The 21747-nt window shown below is 39.9% G+C and overlaps 1 protein-coding gene across 2 annotated transcripts; it reads left to right on the top strand.

The window, feature by feature from the left end:
• The first annotated feature begins 7428 nt into the window (after positions 1-7428).
• Positions 7429-21529, top strand: SLC38A2 (solute carrier family 38 member 2). Of its 2 annotated transcripts, XM_066258179.1 has the most exons (16): positions 7429-7738; positions 8906-9107; positions 9379-9460; positions 9609-9724; positions 12246-12319; positions 12422-12514; positions 12638-12719; positions 13999-14081; positions 14559-14617; positions 14706-14870; positions 15265-15344; positions 15454-15554; positions 16450-16574; positions 16880-17024; positions 17138-17235; positions 18510-21529. In XM_066258179.1, exons 2-16 carry the CDS (start codon positions 8992-8994, stop codon positions 18609-18611), a joined length of 1521 nt encoding a protein of 506 aa, XP_066114276.1. In that variant the 5' UTR covers positions 7429-7738; positions 8906-8991; the 3' UTR covers positions 18612-21529. The 2 variants fall into 2 exon arrangements, with proteins under 2 accessions (XP_066114276.1, XP_066114277.1); XM_066258180.1 differs by lacking the exons at positions 7429-7738; positions 9609-9724.
• The last annotated feature ends 218 nt before the right edge of the window (positions 21530-21747 follow it).

Here is a 21747-nt window from a genome sequence, read left to right as displayed (position 1 = left end):
AGCTCACCAGCTTGGACTCAAGGTCGCTGGCTTGAGCAAGGGGTTACTCGGTCTGCTGAAGGCTCATGGTCAGGGCACATATGAAAAAGTAATCAATGGACAACTAAGGTGTCGCAATGAAAAACTGATGATTAATGCTTCTCATCTCTCTCCATTCCTGTCTGTCTGTTCCTATCTATCCCTCTCTCTGTCCCTGTAAAAAATAAATAAATACATAAATAGATAAATAAAGCAACAAACAACCAGTGTGTGTGGGGGGGAATGTAAGGTTCTGGCTAGGTGGCTCAGTGAATAGAATATTGTCCCAGCACACTGAGGTGCAGGTTCAGTCCCTGGTCAGGGCACATACAAGAAGCAGCCAAGGAGTACACAACTAAGTAGAACAACTAATTGGAGCAATGAGTTGATGCCCCCCTCCCTCTCTCCTTCTTTTTCTTTCTCTCCCTCTCTCCTTCCCTCCCTCCCTCCCAAATTAATGGGAATTTTTTTTTTAGTTTAATAGGATAATGAGGAAATGCATGGAAGGGGCAACTTTTGCTGAGATGGTCAATGAAGATTTTTTTTTTTTGAGGAGGTGACACTTGAGACCTAAGTGATGAGAAGGCATCTATGCAAAGATACAGGTAAGGAGATTTCCAGGTAGAAGAAACAGCAAACACAGAGCCCTGTAAAAGAAATAAGTGAAAGTGTTTGGGGAACAGAAGGAAGATCAGTGTGGCTAGTTTATGGTGAAATGGATAAGAGTGGTGGCAGATGAGGTTTGAGGAGGTAGGCAAGGACACAACCAGCGAAGGCCACGGTGAGTGAGGACTATGGATATTATTTTGATTGCAGTTAGAAGGCACTGGAGGGCTTTAGGTAAAGGAAATAGTTTATCTTTTTAACAAAGAGGTAAAACAAAGAGATTATGTCTTTAACAAAGGGATTTGATTTACTCAGACAGTTGAGTGGAGAATAGACTGTGAGCACCATGTATGGAAGTCCAGAGACAGTTAGGTTGTAGCTTTTTGCATTGATCCAGGAGAGAGGTGACGGTCACTTGCATTAGACCAGAGTAGTGGAGATGGTGAAAAGTGGCAAGATTCTGAATATATCTGAAGGCACATCCCTTGAGACTTGCTAATAAACTAAATATTTGAGGAAAAGAAAAGTTTACGATGACTTTTTAGACCGGGCCCTGAACTCTTCAGTGAATGGTGGTGTTAAATTATAAATTTTATAATGTTTTAATTGTAAAAATTAAATGAACAGTTTTGGTAGATAAATTACACACCCCAAGCAGCAAGAGTGGCACCCAAAAGCTCCTTCCCTGGGAACTACATTCATCACCAGCATATAAATTAATGGCAATTGAATCTTTGCTTTAAGCCAGGGGTCCCCAAACTACGGCCCGCGGGCCACATGCGGCCCCCTGAGGCCATTTATCCGGCCCCCCGCTGTACTTCCGGAAGGGGCACCTCTTTCATTGGTGGTCAATGAAAGGAGCACATTGACCATCTCATTAGCCAAAAGCAGACCCATAGTTCCCATTGAAATACTGGTCAGTTTCTTGATTTAAATTTACTTGTTTTTTATTTTAAATATTGTATTTGTTCCCATTTTGTTTTTTTACTTTAAAATAAGATATGTGCAGTGTGCATAGGGATTTGTTCATAGTTTTTTTTATAGTCCGGCCCTCCAATGGTCTGAGGGACAGTGAACTGGCCCCTGTGTAAAAAGTTTGGGGACCCCTGCTTTAAGCCATAATAGCTTACAAAAGGTTTCCTAGGTGTGCTTTACTTTTGAATGGGGGGGTGAGAGGATTATAAACCTGTTTTAGATTGTGTGTTTTCACCTGGTCCTAGAGAAACTCAAAAGTATTTATTCCTGCAATATATTATCAGGCATTTTTTTAGGTGCTGGAGGTAACAGTGATCAAAACAGATTAAATCCTGCCCTCATGGAGCCTACATTCTAATAAGAAAGGCTAAGAATAAACAAGTAAATATAGCCTTGGCCGTTTGGCTCAGTGGTAAAGCATCGGCTGGGCATGTGGATGTCCTGGGTTTGAGTTCAATTCCCAGCCAGGACACACAGGAAAAGTGTCCATCTGCTTCTCCACCCTTCCCCCTCTCCTTTCTCTCTGTCTCTCTCTTCCTCTCCCACAGCCAAGCCTCCATTGGAGCAAAGTTGGCCCCGGTGCTGCGAATGGCTCCATGGCCTCCACCTTGGGCACTAGAATGGCTTCCGTTGCAACAGAGCAACACCCCAGATGGTCAGAATGTAAGGTACTTTTCCCCACTGAGGAAGAAGGAAGGGCATAGCCACGAAGTGTGGAATAGCAAAGCTTTATTTAGTACAGAGCTTCCCGGATGATGTTCTGTGGTTCAGGGGACAGAGGCCAAAGAAGTAACGGGGGAGGGGGGGGGCGGGCACCACATGGGGGTAATTTATAGCATCTGTAGGGTGGTCGGGTTAATATGACCTGGCGAAATGTCATTGGCTGACAGACGGTTGCTCTTTTCCAAAGGACTCCTGGGAAGTTTCTTTTGGCACGCATGGGTGTGGGCAGTTCCAAAGTTCCCAGGTCTGGTTCCTCACGTGACCTCTCCCATTGCCAACCAACCTCACACAGTGGATCGCCCCTTGGTGGGCATGCCAGGTGGATCCCAGACGGCGCATGCGGAGTCTCTCTCTCTCTGCCTCTCTGCTTCTCACTTCAGAAAAATACAAAAACCAAAACAAAACAAAAACAAATAAATATATAACTCATGTGATAGGTACTATAAAGAAAGACATATTTATCGTAATTCATTCAGGTACTGACAAGGTACCTTCTTTTTATACAAGAGACTAGGTCTTTTACTCTGAAAAGACTCTAACACAAAATCTAGTAAACAGACAACATAAAAAGTAGTGCCACAAAAAGATACTTATAAAGCACCAAGTTCAAAGTAAAATAAGATCAGTTTCTAATGGGAGCATCAAATAAAGAAAAATTAATGAAATGTGTAGTATTTAAGCAGAGCTTTAAAGGAAAGGCAGAGTTTAGATTTATAGTAATGCAGGGAAGAGAAGGTATGAACGCTCCAAGCAATGGGACCAGTTTGATTGGGAAATGCTTTGTACTGAAAGCACTAAGCAATACATTTTGGCAAAAGCATAGGGTATATGAAGAGGAATGTATTAGTTTCCTATGGCTGAGTAATAAACTATGCCAAAACTTGGTAGCCTAAGATAACAAACATTTATTATTACTTAGTTCCATGGATCAGGAACTCAGGCTGGGCTTAGCTTGGGCTGCAGTCATCTCAAGGTTCAATTGGGCAAGGTCGATTTCTAGACTTATTCATGTAACTGTGGGCAACCCTGAGGTTCTCCCTGCCTATTGCCAGAGTCATCAGTTCCTTGCCTCATGGCCCTCTCCATAGGACAATTCACAGGATGATAGCTGGTTTCCCTCAATGCAAATGATGAAGAGAGCAAGAGAGAGCAAGATGGAAGCCAGAGTCTTTTTGTAACCTAATCTTAGAAGTCACATGCCATCACTTTTGCTTAACAGAATAACATCACTAGGACCAACCTGTAATCAAGAAGAGGGAATTAGAAATGTGCATGGATACCAGGAGGTGGGATTCCTTAGGAGCCATCTTAGAAGCTGGCTACCACAAGGAATAATGAGGGATAAAGGTGGAAAATATAGGTGAGGGCCAGATCAAAGAAAACGTAAAAGCCAATCTGAGAACATAACTATCTGGGTGGAAATGGAGGGTAGAGAGAAGCAAATTTAAGCCCACTTCAGGGAAATTGAGATGTTGGATAAATAGAATTTTGAGAATCATCCTAAAGACCATCTATTTAACAAGTTGGGAAGGTCCACTGGACTTGGTATAGCCCCCAGGAAACAAACCACTCTATTTTATCAGGTAGTAACAGTCAAACAATCTACAGAAGATAATGATCTGCCCCAGGAAAATTTCTAACGACCTACTTTTCAATACATTCCTGAAAATTTAGAGTTGGCAACTGTTATTTGTGATTATTTTTCTTAGGTTTGTTCTCAGTAATCATAATTCTTTGATCCTAACCCATAGTAAGAAGTAATTTTTATACCATAACTCAGAATATATACATCTGTACTCATGATAAAATTAAAGTTTTACAGAATTAGCATTACCATAGATGGCATATTGATATTGTAAATTCTATACATTAAAGAAAAAAAGCTCATAACCTGGCTGGATAGCTTGGTTGATTGAGCATTGTCCTGAAATGCTGAGGTTGCTGGTGCCCCAGAAGGTCAGGGCACACACAGGAACAGGTGTTCCTGTCTCTCTCCTGCTCTCTCCCTTCCTCTCTCTAAATTCAATAAAATAAACATTTTTTAAAAAACTATAAAAAAAGTGCCTGACCAGGCAGGCAGTGGCGCAGTGGATAGAGTGTTGGACTGGGATGCCGAGGATCCAGGTTCGAGACCCCGAGGTTGCCAGCTTGAGTGCGAGCTCATCTGGCTTGAGTAAAATAAAAAAAATGCTCACCAGCTTAGACCCAAGGTCGCTGGCTCAAGCAAGGGTTTACTCGGTCTGCTGAAGGCCCGCGGTCAGGGCACATATGAGAAAGCAATCAATGAACAACTAAGGTGTCACAACGAAAAACTGATAATTGATGCTTCTCATCTCTCTCCGTTCCTGTCTGTCCCTATCTATCTCTCTCTCTCTGTCCCTGTAAAGAAAAAGAAAAAAAAAAAGTTCATGGTAATCCACTGAATTCATCACTATCTACCACTGGGTCTCATTCTGTAGTTTGAAAAATGCTGTTCTTCTAAAATATATATTAGCTTAGACATAAAAGCAAAATTGTAACACTTCTGACCAACAAGCATTTGGTGGTACATTCTGTCAAAAAGTGGGTAAGGGCCTTATGTCCCATGCACTGTAGCCAAAAGCATAACAGCAAAAACCCAACCACATCAGGCTTCAATTAGAAGCCATTGAGTTAGCAGATATGCCTCAGATTGACTTTTGAAAGCACGAATCAAACTAGTATTAGAGAAAGACATTTTGCTGTGGCCAGTTGACTCAGCAATAGAGCATCATCTGGAAGTGGAAGTCTTAGGTTTGATTCCCAGGCAGGGCACACAGGAGAAGTGACCATCTGCTTCTCTACCCCTCTCCTCTTTCTCTCTCTCTCTTTCTCTCTCTCTCTCTCTCTCTCTTCTCTCTCTCTCTCTCTCTCTCTCTCTCTCTCTCTCATCCCTCCTGCAGCCATGGCTTGAATGAGCAAGTTGACAGGGGCTGAGGATGGCTCCATGCCTGCCTCAGGTGCTAAAAATAGCTCAGTTGCCAAGCAGCATCCCTAGGTGGTCAAGGCATCAGGCTCAGAAGGGGTTACGGGTGGATCCCCTCCCAGCAGGGTGCATGTGGAAGTCTGTCTCTCTGCCTCTCTGCCTCTCTGCTTCTCACTTGATTAAAAAGAAAAAAAGACATTTCAATGCCTTCTGCTCTGTTTTTGTCATTTACTGTACAGGTTTTCATCATACAGAGGTCAGAACAAGATTACAGCCCCCCCAACACACACACACACACACACCCTGAGTTTTACAAGTCCTCTTAACTATGTGTTCCAATACAAACTACCAAAAGTCCCAAGGACAAGAGAGCTAGTGAGAGTAAGACTTGTCAACCATTACCCATAACCACCAACCCTGAGGGCTTCCTTAGCACCTCAGACTGGGCAGGGGACTCCCATGGATGACAAAGTTATTTTAGACCTTTTGATTTTTATCAGTTGAAACGTGATTAAAAAGAACTTCCAGGAAATGATCTCTAACCCACCATTAAGATCGCTTTCCTGACAAGAAGAGTTGATTGGTGTAACTAAGGGATGTATGTGGAAGTTAAGTTTTTTCAGCCCCGATTAAGTGAGATGCCAAACCTGCCTTCAGGGGGTTCACAGTCTAACTAGGGAAACAAAATTAGAAACAAACTTGAACAATTTTGAGTACAAGACAATACAGAATTTAAAAATATCCTGTACCACATGGTTTTAGAAAATAGTACCTGCAAAAAGAGAGGTGAGGAGGAAGGGATAAAAGAGGAGGGAAGCTTTCCTGAGGTTGAATAACGAAGGCTTGAGTGACTGTGAGGGGAAGTTGGGCACTAAAGCTAGAAAGCCTATTGTTTAGCTGAGACTTGTCTGACAGTAGAAGGGGTGGAGAACAGGGGTGTAAAGGGGAAACGGGGTCCTCCCTTGTCAATCACGAACACTGGTGCAGGACCAAGGCACTTGCAGCCTCACGTGCCACGGAAATAGACAGTTGTACAGATTTCCTCAGGAAAACATTGAAAGCAAAAAATGTGATCACACCCAACGCTTTCCTCTATGCCCTGCCCAATCCTCTCCCACGTCTCCAAAAGGAGGATAGCAGTAGGTCAAACTCGTTTGTTTATTCATTCATCCAACAAACATTTATCTCTCATAAGGGGCCTTTTGTTTCCAGCAAAGGACTGATCCTGCCTTTCCGGCACTGAGCATTTCACAGCAAAGGGGCCCCCTAGATGCCTGGCTCAGCGAGACCACATCACGACAGGAAAGGATCAGGCTTGGGAATCTCACGGACCAGCATTCCAACGGAGGCAGCGCTTTTGTAACTAGAAGGAAAGAAAGGCGCAGAGGGCGAGAAGTGCTCTCAAATTAGGGTGGAGGTGGTGGAATGAGTGAAATGTGTCTACGAAGTAAAAACAGAGGACTCCTACAACCTCCTTAAAAGAGCAGGTCCCCCTAACCAGAGGCCCCACTGTGGTCCCCTATCAAGAAGTCTGGCTGTTCAGGTTGTAGCTTTTCCCCTGGTAGGGTTTTCCATGTTCTTACATAAAGAATATCCCAAAACAGAGCTGCCAACCCACCTAATTGGGCTAGTGTTTAAGAGTGAAAGCAGCTCTATATGGAGAAGAAACAACGAAAACAAAAACCGACCATGGAGCCCAAGTTTGCCTGAGAAAACCCCCTTGTAAATAAAAAAAAATAACACGCGGGAAAGGGTTGGGTGGGCGGACTGTGTCCCCAAAATGCCATGAATAGGAAACAGACTGCTGGTAACATGGATCGAAGAAAATCTGAAGGCTTCTTAAAGACAACTGCATATGTTGGGCACCAATCCTGGCTGAAATGAACAGAGAGGCATGGGCGGGGGTGGGGGGTGGGTACCTTCCCAGGGTGACCAGGAAACTAGAGAGGGTAAGATTTGGCATTCCGGGAGGGGGGGGGATTCCAGCGGGCGGGGCGGGGCGGGGCGGGGCGGGGAGCCTGTGTCCGCCAAGAGGGGAGGAGCGCGAGTATGAGCAGGGGCGGGTCCTGAGGGCCCCGGCGGGCTGGGGGCGGAGCCCAGGTGGTGTTGATACACAAAGAGAAGGCACCCCGAGGCCGGGCCCCGCCCACTGACGCGTCCGGGGTGGCCGCTATAACCCGCTGATCTCGGTGCTGTTAGAGAGCCGCGCGACGTCGCTGTATCCGAGCGCCCGACCTTGTTGTACTACAGCCAGCATCCCGACCACGCGTTCTCGTACACTTGAATCTTTCCCTTGAGACGGCGGACGCCGGGCGATTGAGGGGCAACTTGCCATTTCCTTTTTTTATTAAAAATTTTTTCTTGCCTTTTGTTGAATTTTTGTTTTGTTTTGTTTTATTTACGATTTTTTGAGAAAAACCCACCGAAGGTGTTTTTGTGACATTCCGGGATTCAGGAGCGGAGACCACCGAGGTAACAGCTTGGGGGGGTGTCTGCACGGGCTGAAGGCCTCGGCGGGAGTGGGGGAGGGGCATCCAGGAGGGGCCGCAGCGGGAAGGCGGCTGCGGAGGTCGTTTACTCCCTAGACTGGCGATTGAGGTTGACGGGGTTAGCTTTAGACCCCGGCCCACGGGAGGCGGGGGGGGGGGGGTCTCCGCCCTCCTTCGGGCAGGGGAAGTGTGCGGTGCGGGGGCCGCGAACCTGCCGGGGGCGAAACCGCATTCTCCCGTTAGGGGGAGGGGAGCCACCCCGACCCGAGTCTCCGCTGCGGCAAGTCTTGTGACTGATTTGCATCAATAAGAAAAAAAAAATTAAATCCAGGGGGTCTGGAATTTGAAGGCGCGGAGGTGGGTTCGGGCTTTTAGTATAGCAGAGGCCACGATTGGGGAAGACGAGCCGAGGACGTTTGACAATCGGCGATCGATATTGCATCAGTTTTCTTTCCCGGCACAGGAGGGGCAGGCGGGGCGAAGCGCTTGCCGGCCAAATGCCAGTGGACGAATGTGCCCGAGGGCACGGGCGTGCGCGTGTAAACAAACCCGCGGCGCTCCTGGGAACGGGCGTTCTCCCCTTCTGGATGGAGAACTTCTGTCAGCCCTTTCCGCCCCCCTCGTGTGGGCTTAAGTGCCGCAGAGGCATTTCCCCATCCGTGGCTCCGCGCATGAAAGGACGAGTTACGCGACACCACGGTTGCAAATGCTAGGGACGGGGAGCTGTGCGCCTGGGCGGCATGCACACCGAGCCCGTGCCTGGGTGGGCTGAGTCCGGCGTGCCTATCCTGTGCGCGACCGGAGAGGCTGTGGGGGTAAGGCAACAGAGCTCCTGCACCTCTCCCTCAGACTTGGGATCACAGAGAGGGTGAAATACTAAAATCCGCTTATGGGCTTCGCAGTCCGAAGGGCGCAGGACCGGGGCAGGTACGGCACCGCGGTGGGACCATCTTTGTTCTCCGCGGCTCGGCTGTCTGTACTTTTCCGCGGCTCAGCGCGCCCCCGCCCCTCGCGCTCGGCTGGTACTTTTCCACTCGCCTGGCCGCGGGGGGGGGGGGGGGGGGGGTGAATCACCCGCGCTGCGCCGCCAGGCGGCGTCACGTGACCTGGGCGGGCTCTGCGGGTCCTGACGCGCAGCCTCTACCTTTAGCAGGCACACGCGCCGGCCCTCGCCCGGCAAAGGACAAAAGGAGTCCAGTGTTGTTCGAAGCATCTGATTCCTCCTGGTTGCCCAGTATGAAGAAAGCCGAAATGGGAAGATTCAATATTTCCCCGGATGAGGACAGCAGCAGTTACAGTTCCAACAGCGACTTCAACTACTCCTACCCCACCAAGCAAGCTGCCCTGAAAAGGTGGGAGACGTGTCTTTTTTTTTTTTTCTTTAAACAGCTGTGCGGGTGGGAGTTCTAGATGCTTTAATTTACCGTCGCATATGGAGAGTGATCTCTGGAAGAGTATCTGGTTGTCTTATTGCAGTGGCAATATCTGGCATGATAGTCAACTCCTACTTAATACTTACGCGTTTAAATAAAGGTGTGTGATAACTAAAGGGCCGGTTTATGTTAAAGCATTCCGTTGTATATTTCAATCCAACTGAAGATAACTTTTTTTTTCTTTTTGCAGTCATTATGCAGATGTAGATCCAGAAAACCAGAACTTTTTACTTGAATCGAATTTGGGGAAAAAGAAGTATGAAACAGACTTTGTAAGTTAAAAATAATAATTTGCGTTTCTGTGGCTTTATGGAGTAAAAGAATAGTTTTACTTTTAGATTTCAAATCTAACTTGCCCAAAGCTGGTTTTCTCCATTTAATTGTTGTTATATGTTTGGTTATCGTTTCCCCTCTATGTAGCATCCAGGTACTACTTCCTTTGGAATGTCAGTATTTAATCTGAGCAATGCGATTGTGGGCAGTGGAATCCTTGGGCTTTCTTTTGCCATGGCTAATACTGGAATTGCTCTTTTTATGTAAGTATGTGTAAGTAGTGAGTCTGCCACGCAGGGCAGTTAATATGATAATACAACGTGTTTTGGCTCCAGAAACTGATTTGAAAATCATTTGCTTAAAATTTAAACTATGAGAAATCAGAAAATATTTTTATTCTGGTATGCTTGCATGATAATCAAGAAAGCCAATTAGATAGGGAAAAAATAAGCCGGCAATTAAAACTGATAATTAAGTCAAACATCTTTTAAGTCAATGGGAACAGTTAGGACAAAATTTTAACAGGACAATATTTTAAAGGAACTATTGATAAATCTAGGATAGATAAAAATTTTGTTCTGGCAAAATAGGAAGCAAAAAATATTGAGCATAGTCATTCCAAATCATTTTGGTAAATTGACATATTCTCTCCACAGATCTATGGCCCTAGTGTATGTAAGGAAAGCAACTATCTTTTCTTTTAATGTATAAGGTGTGGTATTTGCCAAACTGTTTGTTTTAAGAAAAGGAATCAAAAAGCAATCCATGCATGTTTTTTTTTTTTTAATATTCCAGATATGTGTGGTTGCCATATGCTATAGCAAAAAATTATTTTAATAAGTACTTGCTTTAAGTGTTTTTTTCCTTAGTTGTCAAGTTAGAATTATTTACTCCTGTATAGGAATAGAATTTTGGAACTATAGAAGATAGTGGTTCTTAACCATTGTGAGGTCACTGACATTTGGAGAATATAATAGACAAGTACAGATCTTATTTCCAGGAAAAAAGCACAAAACAAAAATACATACAGTAAAATTAAGCATATATTTTTAGTGGTGTTTATGTCATAGCTGTTAGGTAGAAGAACCTTTGAGCTCCTAAGCCAATTTTGGTGGAAGATGGGTGATTTTGCTGTGTAGATAAAAAAATATACACATGCATATAACATGAATTTGTCCCTTTGTGACAGATACACTTTTTGTTAGCCAACTGGTGTCTTCTATTCAAGTTGTTTTATCCAGCAGAGTAGACTGTTCATGAAAAGAAAAGCAGACCTTTGCAAAGCTCTGCTTTGTGAAATTCCGTGCTGAAGTTAAGCACAGTTTGAACAGTGGTTGACAGCTTAAAAGTTTTAAAGTTTTTAATGGGGAAATTGAATGGAATCATGGTTAACAGTTTGAAAATCTTACTGTTAGCATGAAAACTGGAGGCAGTTTTTAAGTAGAGTTCTAGTGCATCTCCATTTCATAAGTGAAACCACAATTCTGATATATTAGCCTTGTACTTTGGAAGTTATTTATATTTTAATAGGTTCTCTGTGTTTAATTATGGTTAAACAGTATTGAGAGTGCTAACGTCAGGCTTTTATCCATCAGTATTTTACAAGGTATGGAGGTAAATGGACCAAAGGCCATATGGCTGCCATGTTCTAGTTAAACAACTCTAGTTAACCTTATCGAGTAGAATCTATCTTGAAATTGAGAGGCCTCGAAGGCTGTGAAGTCTCTTCATTCCTATTGTCATTTCAGTGTAAAAGAAAGGACCGAATTTGTTAGCACACTTTGAAAATTGTTTTTGATTAAACCAATTTAGTTTAGAGGTGAGGTTATGGTGTCATTCAGATTAGACCCCATAAAACTTCTGGCATTAGAGGAACTGTTTGATGTCACCAGCTATGTTTAACTAACAGACATCAGTTTCTTTGCCAGACCTTATATGGTGCTATATTCAGTTTGCTTTTGCAGAATCAAAAAAATATGTCTTGTTTGCAGAGTTTTTTGTGAGTTTCCCTGATTTTGATTTGTTGTTCCTTTTACTAAAGAGAAATTTATCTTTTTCTTGGCTTACCCTGGGGAATAAAAATAAAACTGGAATTTGAGAGAACCTGTGCCCTAAAGGAAAACATTAGGGAACCTTGAGTCCCTTTCTGTTCTAACAGCCCACCCCCACCCTGTTCCAGGGAGGAGATAGCCCAGACGGTTGGACTGATAAGCCTACTTGTTCTGTCTAGCACAGGCATTGTCTAACTTTGTGACAATGCTGGGCCTGTAGTCCACACCATGATGAGCAATATAGATTGTCACATTGGTTACTTCTCTAACTTGTGTTATCTCAATTGGATTTCAAAAGTACCTTGTAGGCTGGGTTTCCTGGCAGGCATTACCATTTTATAGGTAAAACAAACTATTTAAAGTGCAGACAGGTAGCAGGTATACAGCTAATTATTATGGTGCCAAAACCAAATTAATAAGTCTCATAATTCTACCAGTTTAAAATTTGGCTTTCCAGTATCTTTCTGCATGTTTGGTTCAGTGGGTAAACCACTGCTTTTACCAGTACTGTAGAACCTATTATCACCTGAGACATGATGCAAGCTTTTTGGACCAGGTAAGAGAATATGTTGACACTCTAGTCAGATGAGTGTCATTATTGGGGGCATTCTGTCTAGCACAAGAAATATTAGGACAGGTTCCATAGTTAATGTTTAAATAACAATCCAGAAGACCTGTCTTTTAATAGAGCTGCTCTCATTTATAACCCTGCGCCTTCTCTTTCTCTCTTCAGAATTCTCTTGACATTTGTGTCAATATTTTCCCTGTATTCTGTTCATCTCCTTTTGAAGACTGCCAATGAAGGAGGTATGGTAGCATTCTTGGTATTTCTAAAACAATTATGCCTGTCATGATTTTGTTCCTTGTATAAAATACTCGCTTCATGCTTCCGTGTTCTTCAAATTATAGGGTCTTTATTATATGAACAGTTGGGACATAAGGCATTTGGATTGGTTGGAAAGCTTGCAGCCTCTGGATCGATTACCATGCAGAATATTGGAGGTAAGAGTTTTTTAAAGGTGATTTGGGTAGACTTGCTTTGTATATCACAGAATGGTGACACATTACTTCTAGTGTCACGTGCCACATTTTGCGCTTGTAATGGTATAATTTTTTTCCCTCCAGCTATGTCAAGCTACCTCTTCATAGTGAAATATGAGTTACCTTTGGTGATCAAGGCATTAATGAACATTGAAGATACAACTGGGTAGGTGCTAAGTAAGGTTACTCATAAGAAACAGTAATAGTCTAAGTGGTTAGATACATTTTATCAAAGTTGGATACAAAATGATTATCATAAATTAGTTTAAATGTTATTGTTGAACCTGGGAATTGAGAATGAAAGGCCAAAGATGTAGCTAGTCCTATAACTCTGGATAACTAATTTCAAGCCTGCTGTGAAAACAGGTTTTCTAAACTTTTCTCTCCATACTTACTCATGAAGAGTTTAGAGCTGAATAATACGTACCTGACCTGTTATGACTGCAGCTTTAGAAATTCTTAAAACTTTTTATAAAATTCAAAATACCAGAAAATGTATAGTCTTATCTGTATCCTTCTAACAAAGTTACTCATCTCAGGAACTAACATACTTCCCCACATAAATGTAGCCCTTTATCTCAAAAAGAGGTGTGGTTATCTCCCTGCTTTGGAAATTTATTTCAGTCATCTGATCTTTAGATACTACATTTCTGTGGGAGTCTTTGTTGCTGAAGCCAGTGGAGTAAAATTCACAAGGCAATTAGAATTTGAAATAGTGATTTAAAAGAGAGACTATAGTTGATTACCTCAGAGAGAAAATATTGCTAGAACTTTTAAGACACTTGGGTTATAGTTCTCTTAACTTCAGAAGAGATCTTTTGACTATTTTTGGAGTTAAGGTGGGTCAAGGTATTAAAACAATCTCTTGACAACCTAAATAATAAGTCCTCATTTGGGGACTGGGTTTTTTTGTTTTGTTTTTACCTATGTATTTTGTTTAGGTATGAAAAAATTTCCTTGTTGAAGTATTTTGTATGTATATGTGCTAACAAATTTCTGAAAGAAGCTTGTTTTAAAATTTTCTTGTTTCTAGCATTAAAAATTGCAAGCTAAAGCTATAACAAAGTTGGTATACAATTTTTCAAAAATGCTTAAAGATAAGATTACTGGCTTAACAGTGCCTCTTTGTTCCCTATATTAGCAGCGAGTGGTTAAGAAGTATTTTGTGTTATGAATCAGCTGGCAGTCTTCCCAGAGCAAACTGTGGGACAAAAGTTACACTGTTCCATACCCCGTTTCTAACCTGGGTGAATGAATATTCATTTAGCACACAAAGTTAGAGATTTATTCCTGTTTCTAGGTTTTTTGAATAAGTGATACTTTCAAACCTATCTTCTTTGTATTTTTATAGTATTTCTATAGTGAGTCCTATGAGAAGATGTATATGTCATTCTGAGGATGTTTGTGACCAGTTTTTGACCTTGTTTTTCTTTTCTTTAATTCAGATTGTGGTATCTGAACGGTGACTATTTGGTTCTGCTGGTGTCATTGGTGCTTATTCTCCCCTTGTCACTGCTGAGAAATTTAGGTGAGCAAACCCATCTCTAAAGAGAATTGAAATGATCCTCTCTCTCACCAGCTAATTGGCTTTCCATAGTAGACATTGAAAGCTAAAAAGTTCTAAATACCTACCTTGGGGAGGTGCAGCAAACCTCTGTATGTCTTTCAAATTCCTAGTATGATCACTGCCAAGGTGCCAACTATTTTGTTGACATTTTGTAATATACTGCTTACAAAAATTGGGATATTTCAAAAGGAATATGAAGCAATAAACTAACCCCTATTTCTTTTTGGGAGCAGGCTATTTTTTATGTTGTACTTTGTATTTATATTCAATATTTTTAGTTATTAGCAACTGTTCTATAGCTTAGTATATAAAAAAATCAAAAATTACTGTAGCCACACTGAAGCCTTCCAAGCAGAATGCAGTTATTTAGTAGATATATTTGCTGTAACTCTGTTCCATTAAACTAACATTTATTTCACCATCCACCCACCCCTATAGGCTATTTGGGATATACCAGCGGCCTTTCCTTGCTGTGTATGGTGTTCTTTCTGATTGTGGTAGGTATAACTTCTTTAGAACTAGAATTTATTTTATAAGCACTGTCACATTATTCTATTTAACAAATGAAAAATAATGTATTTTCAGGTGATTTGTAAGAAATTTGAGATTCCTTGTCCTTTGCCAGCAGAAATCATAATTAGTGAGATGGTAAATAACACCGTCACACAGCCAACATCTTTTGTACCTGAGATGGCATCTAACATGACTGATGATTCTTGCAGACCACGTTATTTTATCTTCAACTCACAGGTAACTAAATGGCATCTTCATTTTCTGAAAGGAAGGTTTTAGGGAAGAAAAGAGGGAAACTACTGGAAATTTTAAAATAACTCCCAAGGTAGAAGGAGGAGGGGTTAAGAGCTGCTCTTTAGAAAACATGATTAGCTTATTACTGAGGACTGGGAAGAAGCATTGGTTTGTGTCTTAAAGTAGATTCAAAGTGAAATAATCATAATGTTAATAATTGACACATTCAGAAGTTTAGGATACTGGTCAGATATAGTGAACAAATTAGAAGTTTGGAAGCTAATTATGTAAGAAAAAAGCTATTTTAGGCTTTGATTCTAAGATTAGTTGCTAAGTTGCAAAACTATGATAACACAAGTTTCATGCATTAGGCTGTTAATTTTTATATCTTTTGCAGACTGTCTATGCTGTGCCGATTCTGACCTTTTCATTTGTCTGTCATCCTGCTATTCTTCCCATTTATGAAGAACTGAAAGAGTGAGTGCTTCACCTATATTCACACAGATTTATTGAAAAAATAATATTTGTTTACTTCTGTAACTGCTGCTAAACCATATTTTTTTTATTTTTCTTTGAATTTACATAGCCGCAGCCGTAGAAGAATGATGAACGTGTCCAAGATTTCATTTTTTGCTATGTTTCTCATGTACCTGCTTGCTGCCCTCTTTGGATACTTAACATTTTACGGTAAATAATGTCTGCTTTACAAAAGCAAAAATTACGCTGTGAAATGAAATAGATACTTTGATATGTATAGTTCTACCATTTAAGAGTCTGTTTTAGTATATTTCATCTGTGATGGGAAATTGAATTAGAGCTTATATTCAATCAGTAATTTCTAGAACCCAAAGTTCACAAGTACTGTATTTCCCTGTGTATATAAGTCACTCCCATGCATAAGACGCACCTTAATTGTAGGGCCTGAAATTTTGGGGAAAAAATGTATTACATGAAGTTATTGAACTCAAGTTTTATTCATCATAAAATTCGTATAATTTGTCCCTGTCAAAACTCCCATCCATTAGCTTGTTCTCATCTGTGTCTGATGACAAATCACTGTCTTCAACAATGAGCGCAAAAACAAGCACAGAAAAGCGAGAGATGCAAGTAGAAAAACTACAACCACTGTATAAGACACACCCAGTTTTTAGACCCCAAATTTGGGGTGGGGGTAGTGCATCTTATACATAGGGAATACAGTATACCATTAGTCATTTGATGCCATTTTTATATGATATGCTACATCTAAGTTCATCCTACTTATCTCTTCCCATGAATTTCATATTATACAGCACACACAAACTATAAGCCAAACCATGGGATTTAGCTATTTAGCTCCTGTTGTTTTTAATGGGGGTCATGTGGCTAAATCTCTCCTTAGCATTTAGAAAAATTTTCCTTCAATGTTACTTTAATTGCATTAACCCTAATTCCAAATTAATCGTATTAGCCTCTTAGTTTGTAGTCATTTTGTGAGGAGCCAATAACTTTTGTGCAAATTTTGCCACAAGTTCAATTTTCTACCTAATCTCCAGAGAAAACACACTTAAAGTTTTGTGGTTTTTTTTTTTTTCCTTGACAGGACGCGTTGAGTCAGAATTGCTTCATACCTACTCTGCTGCCTTGGGCAATGATGTTCTTCTTCTCATTGTTCGTTTGGCTGTGTTAGTGGCTGTCACCCTGACAGTACCAGTCGTTATTTTCCCAGTAAGTAGTCACTTGCTCTCTTTCGGTGGGAATGAGTTCAGATGTGAGGGAAACACCACTAGAGCAATACTGAGTTAATGGTTGTTTTGGGAGAGCTTTTAAAAATACTTTGTAAGTTTTCAAAACATCCTAGTACATATTTTCCATAATTGAAGATTTAAATGATCTCTGAGTGTTCAGATGTTTAGAAAACAGCAGGGAGACATAATTTTATTATTTAAATAACTGCTTATTGTAGATAGATTTCTGTTTGGGTTTCTTATTAATTAAAGCTGGAACTTTAATTTGTTTATTTATTTTTGCAGATCCGAGGTTCCATAACTCACTTGTTTTGTCCAACAAAAGATTTCAGTTGGTGGCGTCATAGTCTCATTACAGTATCTATCTTGGCATTTACCAATGTGCTTGTCATCTTTGTCCCGACTATCAGAGATATCTTTGGTTTCATTGGTAAGTTTTAGAAAGTATCAAAATGGATTTAAATATCAGGAATTTTAAGGTTTAAAAAAATGGATGACAAGTGATGATTGAATTCTCAAGAAATGGTAAATGTTCTTTTACAGGTGCATCTGCAGCTGCTATGTTGATTTTTATTCTTCCATCTGCCTTCTATATCAAGTTAGTTAAGAAGGAATCGATGAAATCTGTACAAAAGATTGGGGTAAGAGATTATGACTAGAAACAATGATAATATTCCAGAATACCAGAAATCTCTCAACTGATTTTAATTTTAGTCTCTTAGCTATCATTTGTGCAGTTTCACTTTTAAGTTTCTAATAAATGTTTCTATAACAGTAGGAGAGGAGGTAAAAGACAGTTTGCTATCTAATGTATGCTTAAGTTACTTACAAGAAAGTTATTAGATACTGTGGAGAGGGTATAAAGTGTAAAGATGCTTATTCAGCTGTCAACATTTGTTGAATCAGTATTTTGGGGCTGTCTGTCATGTGACAGGCACTTTATATCCCCATGGATAAGACGCTCCCATGGATAAGAGACCTTAATTTTAGGGCCCGAAATTTGAAAAGAAACATTACATAAAGTTATTGGACTCAAGTTTTATTCATCATAAAATTCATACAACTCCCCATCCATGCAAAAAAGCGAGAAATGCAAGTAAAAAATCTACAACTACACTGTATAATACACACCCAGTTTTTAGACCCTAAATTTTTCAGGAAAGGGTGCATCTTATACATGAGGAAAAATGGTGCCTGGGCCTTGAGTCTGAAAAAGAGAAAGTGATGGGCTGTGTTTAGTTGAGCAAGACAAACCACCTTCAAAGCAAAGCTTGGGATAGGGCTGTTATTACATATTAAAATGCTTTTATGTACATTAAAGTGTGATAATGAATTTTTCAAAGGGTATGATTCTGGTGGGGCTACTTAGGAAAAAAGACTAATTTTCAGTCTTTAGTCTCAACTACTATTCTATTCTGATTAAAACTACAGTGCTAGAATTGTTTATAAGCCAAAAACTGTCTTCTTGTTTTACTCAGTGTGTATAATGGCAGTAATTGAAATAGTAGGATTAGGAGTAAACTTTTTTCTCTTAGAAAAGCCTCTGGCTTTGACTCAGGCTGCATTTTAGGATGACTTGGGTTTGATCCTGTGACTTCAGTTTTTGCTTTAAGAATATGTGAAAACCTAGTCCAGTTTTACTTACAAAGTAGTTTATTCACCAAAGGAGATCATTTACCTTTTCATTTGAAAGAAAGAAATTTAAAAGTGAAATTTTAGAGGTATTTTGTATTATAGATGACCCCTTGATTACTTAAGACCACTTAAATATCTTTAGCAAGGTGAAACTGTAGCTCTATATCCTTACTGACATAATTTCAGTAATTACAAACCCATTTTTAAAAAAGTAGGAAGAGGAATGTTGAACATAAACATCATGTTGCTTGCTGATCTGTGTTCTCTGTGCTTATTACAGGCTATGCTCTTCCTGCTAAGTGGCATAGTGGTGATGTTCGGAAGCATGGCCTTGATTGTTCTGGATTGGATACACGGTGCCTCCCAGAATGGTGGCCATTAACTGGCAGCATTAAAACTTCAATAGTCCATTTGATGCCAGTGTTGAGGCGACAGTTCTCAACTACTATGAAATTTCACCTAATGTTTTCAGTTTCACTTCCTTTTGAAGTGCAGATTCCTCGCTGGTTCTTCTGAGTACAGAATAAGTGAACTCTTTTTTTTTCTTTTTTTAAGAAACTATTCTGTGTGATAGAAATGGACATGAACAACGAAACCACGAGTCTCGGGTTAATGGAAGTGACAATTTTATTCCATTCCAGAGAATGGACGAACTCTTTAACTTTTATCAAGCCACATGTTTGGCTGTGTCATTGTTTAACTTGGATATTTTATGGTTTTACTTGAATGTGCCTAATGGAACCATTTGATGTGAGAAACAATTCTTAATTTACAGCAAAGTATTGAAATAGTCATTGAGAAAAACACTATTATTTTTTTGTACCAAAAATATTTAAAGACCTTAGAAGCACTATTTTACTTTTAAAAAAAAACTGCTTTTTTGAACATTGTCCAAAAACAGTTGTCAATAAATTCCGTAAAAGAAAAATTTACATTGGTGTTTAAAAACAAATATTAGTATTATGAAATGGATTGCCTTTTTGTAGGCATAATAAGCCAAATACTTTTTTTACCCAAAATGATTTTTAGACAAAATGATGTAATGAAAAATTGTATCGTGAGTAGGAGCATAGTTTTTTCCATTGAAACTTCACCATTCAAAGATAATTGATTGCTTATTGCTACACCAAATCAGATGAACTCTGTTCATCATTTTTCTTCTGTTCCCAAATAATCTAGATCATTCAGACAAATAGTTATGGCTTCAATCTATTAGAATGAGAGATAATGCAGATGATTTCTGTGGGAAGTAAAATACCTAATTTTGAGGTACCAAATAGTGCAATTGGGTAAAACAGGGTTTATTCAGTTGCATCTGTCTCCAGAGTTGGATTGACAGCTCTGAGTTTTTTGGGCCAGCCCTTTTTTGACATTGTTTCCAGCAGTGGAAAATGGGCATTTGATGGCTATCGGCCAAAACTATTCTATCTGGAGTACAACTTTTCAGAATGCTCATCTACTACTGGAAGTGTGAATTACTTGATAATATGTGGCTTAGTTGTGTCGTGTTTTGTCTACAGTAGAGGTCTAATCCACAGATCACACCGATATTTGGTATAATATAAGTTCTCTTCATACAGGCCACTGGATTTCTCATGCAGTAAGCTTTTTAAAAAACTTATTTGCACTGGAATGTCATCTCATTCTTGTACAACATAGATTTATTTGTTTACATCCAACAAATGGTTAGCTAGGGAAAACAGTGCAACCTGAGTGTAAGTAGTTGGTCCAGCTGCATGTTCACCCTTCCATGTAAATTCCAGTTAGAACTGAAAAAATTACTTGGCTTTTAAGAGCACATTTATTGTACGTTAAGGTGTATGGCGAATATATTATTAAATAATGTGGTACTTTGCTCATCAGGCATAATGTCTAAAATCTAATATACATAATTCCATTAGTGGTTGAGGGAAGCAAATAATGGAATCATCAATTGGTCATCTGGCTGTTAAGGTTTTTAAACTAAACATTTTTAGTTCTAGGCAAGGGCCAGAAATGTGGCAGACATGGTTTTTGTTAAGCATTCTTGTATTATATGTGACTAGATTATAGACCAGATATGTCTGTCTGTACTAAAGACCCTTGTGGAACTGGAAGACGTCTTGTAGTGCTACATTGGGTGAGACCAATGGTCCATTTTTGTTTGTTTCTACGAAAACAAAGTAATTGGGGACCATCTAGAAAGGCAGTGAGAAGGCGAATTCTGCAGCACTGCTTTCATTTCATTGGGCTCTTGGCACTCCTTTCGAATCCAGAACCTCACCTCTATCTAGTTCAGACCAAGAACTAGCGCTTCTTGAGTCCCTGAAAGAATTGCTGATTTTGTATGTAAGGCCTGTCGGGGAATACCAAGTAAAGAGCTGTCTTACCGTTTACATCCTGTCATGTGGGAGGAGATACCCTGTCAACCAGAAAAGAATGGGAGAAAACCTTCACAGTGAATAGATGTGGGAAGGCTCATCCAGTCTTTAGCTTTGAGGTTCAAAATCAGTTGCCTAGGGTAAGTTCCGTTGCGTGATTTTCTTGGAGCTATCTTGTCTGTCTTGAGGTTCCTAAACAGTGAATTCCCATTAATAAGCAGTCTTCAGTATTAAAAACCACTGTCTTAGTCACCTCATTTTGCATTACTGTCTTCCGTGGATGTTTCAGTTATAACTGTAATGTTATTTATAGAACAACATTAATCCATTAAAGCTAACCTATTTTTCAATATTTATGATAATCTATGTACATACATTGTCTGTCTATATGTATTGTAAATAGGTTGTATATAATTCCATAGGTCAGGTTTGGGTCTTAGGTTCAAGTGTATATAGATTCCTGTAAGTTTCTTAACTGCATTTTGATGTATTCACATTATATATCTCTAGAATTGTCCCCCAATTACCTGTACAAAGATTTCATTTTAAACAAATTGACAAATTGTATAAACACTAAAAGTTTTAAATATTGTTTAAATTGTATTTGCAATAAACAGACTGGTTAACCATTACATTATTTTTTTCCATAAAAACTTGGTGCAAGTTCAGATCTCTTATTTGAATTTTAAATAAGGTCTAAATTTTCAAAATGCTGTAGTTACCAAAATGTGAGCTAGTGTAATGAAATCAAATGTGATTAGTGTAAGGAAAGACCTTTGAGAACCTGGGTGTGTTAGTCTTATGTATATAGTGTAAAAATCCCCCTGTACTGTTAGAAGCCAACAATTCTAGTATGACTTGTTGGCAAAGAGTGCTACACCGTTTCAATGAAACAATGTATGTTTTAACTGAACTAAAATAAATACATGCTTAATCCTGAGTAGCAGTGTTTTCTTTCGGTTGATGGAATCAACAATGATGTATTTTAAAAGGACAGCATCTAGCATTTAGGTCCATTTAATGTTAGAGATTATAAATATGGAAGAGAAAGAACAGGGAAATGTTTATTTTGCTTTCAAGTTCATAAAGATCATAAATTTACAAAGTGTGAGGAAGAATGAAAAAGCACTGACAGTCATTTTGAGGACCCACAGGCTT

The sequence above is a fragment of the Saccopteryx bilineata genome, chromosome 2 (assembly GCF_036850765.1).
Source record: "Saccopteryx bilineata isolate mSacBil1 chromosome 2, mSacBil1_pri_phased_curated, whole genome shotgun sequence".
NCBI lineage: Eukaryota > Metazoa > Chordata > Mammalia > Chiroptera > Emballonuridae > Saccopteryx > Saccopteryx bilineata.
Note: the sequence above shows the minus strand (reverse complement) of the source record. Positions and strands in the feature narration are given on the sequence as shown.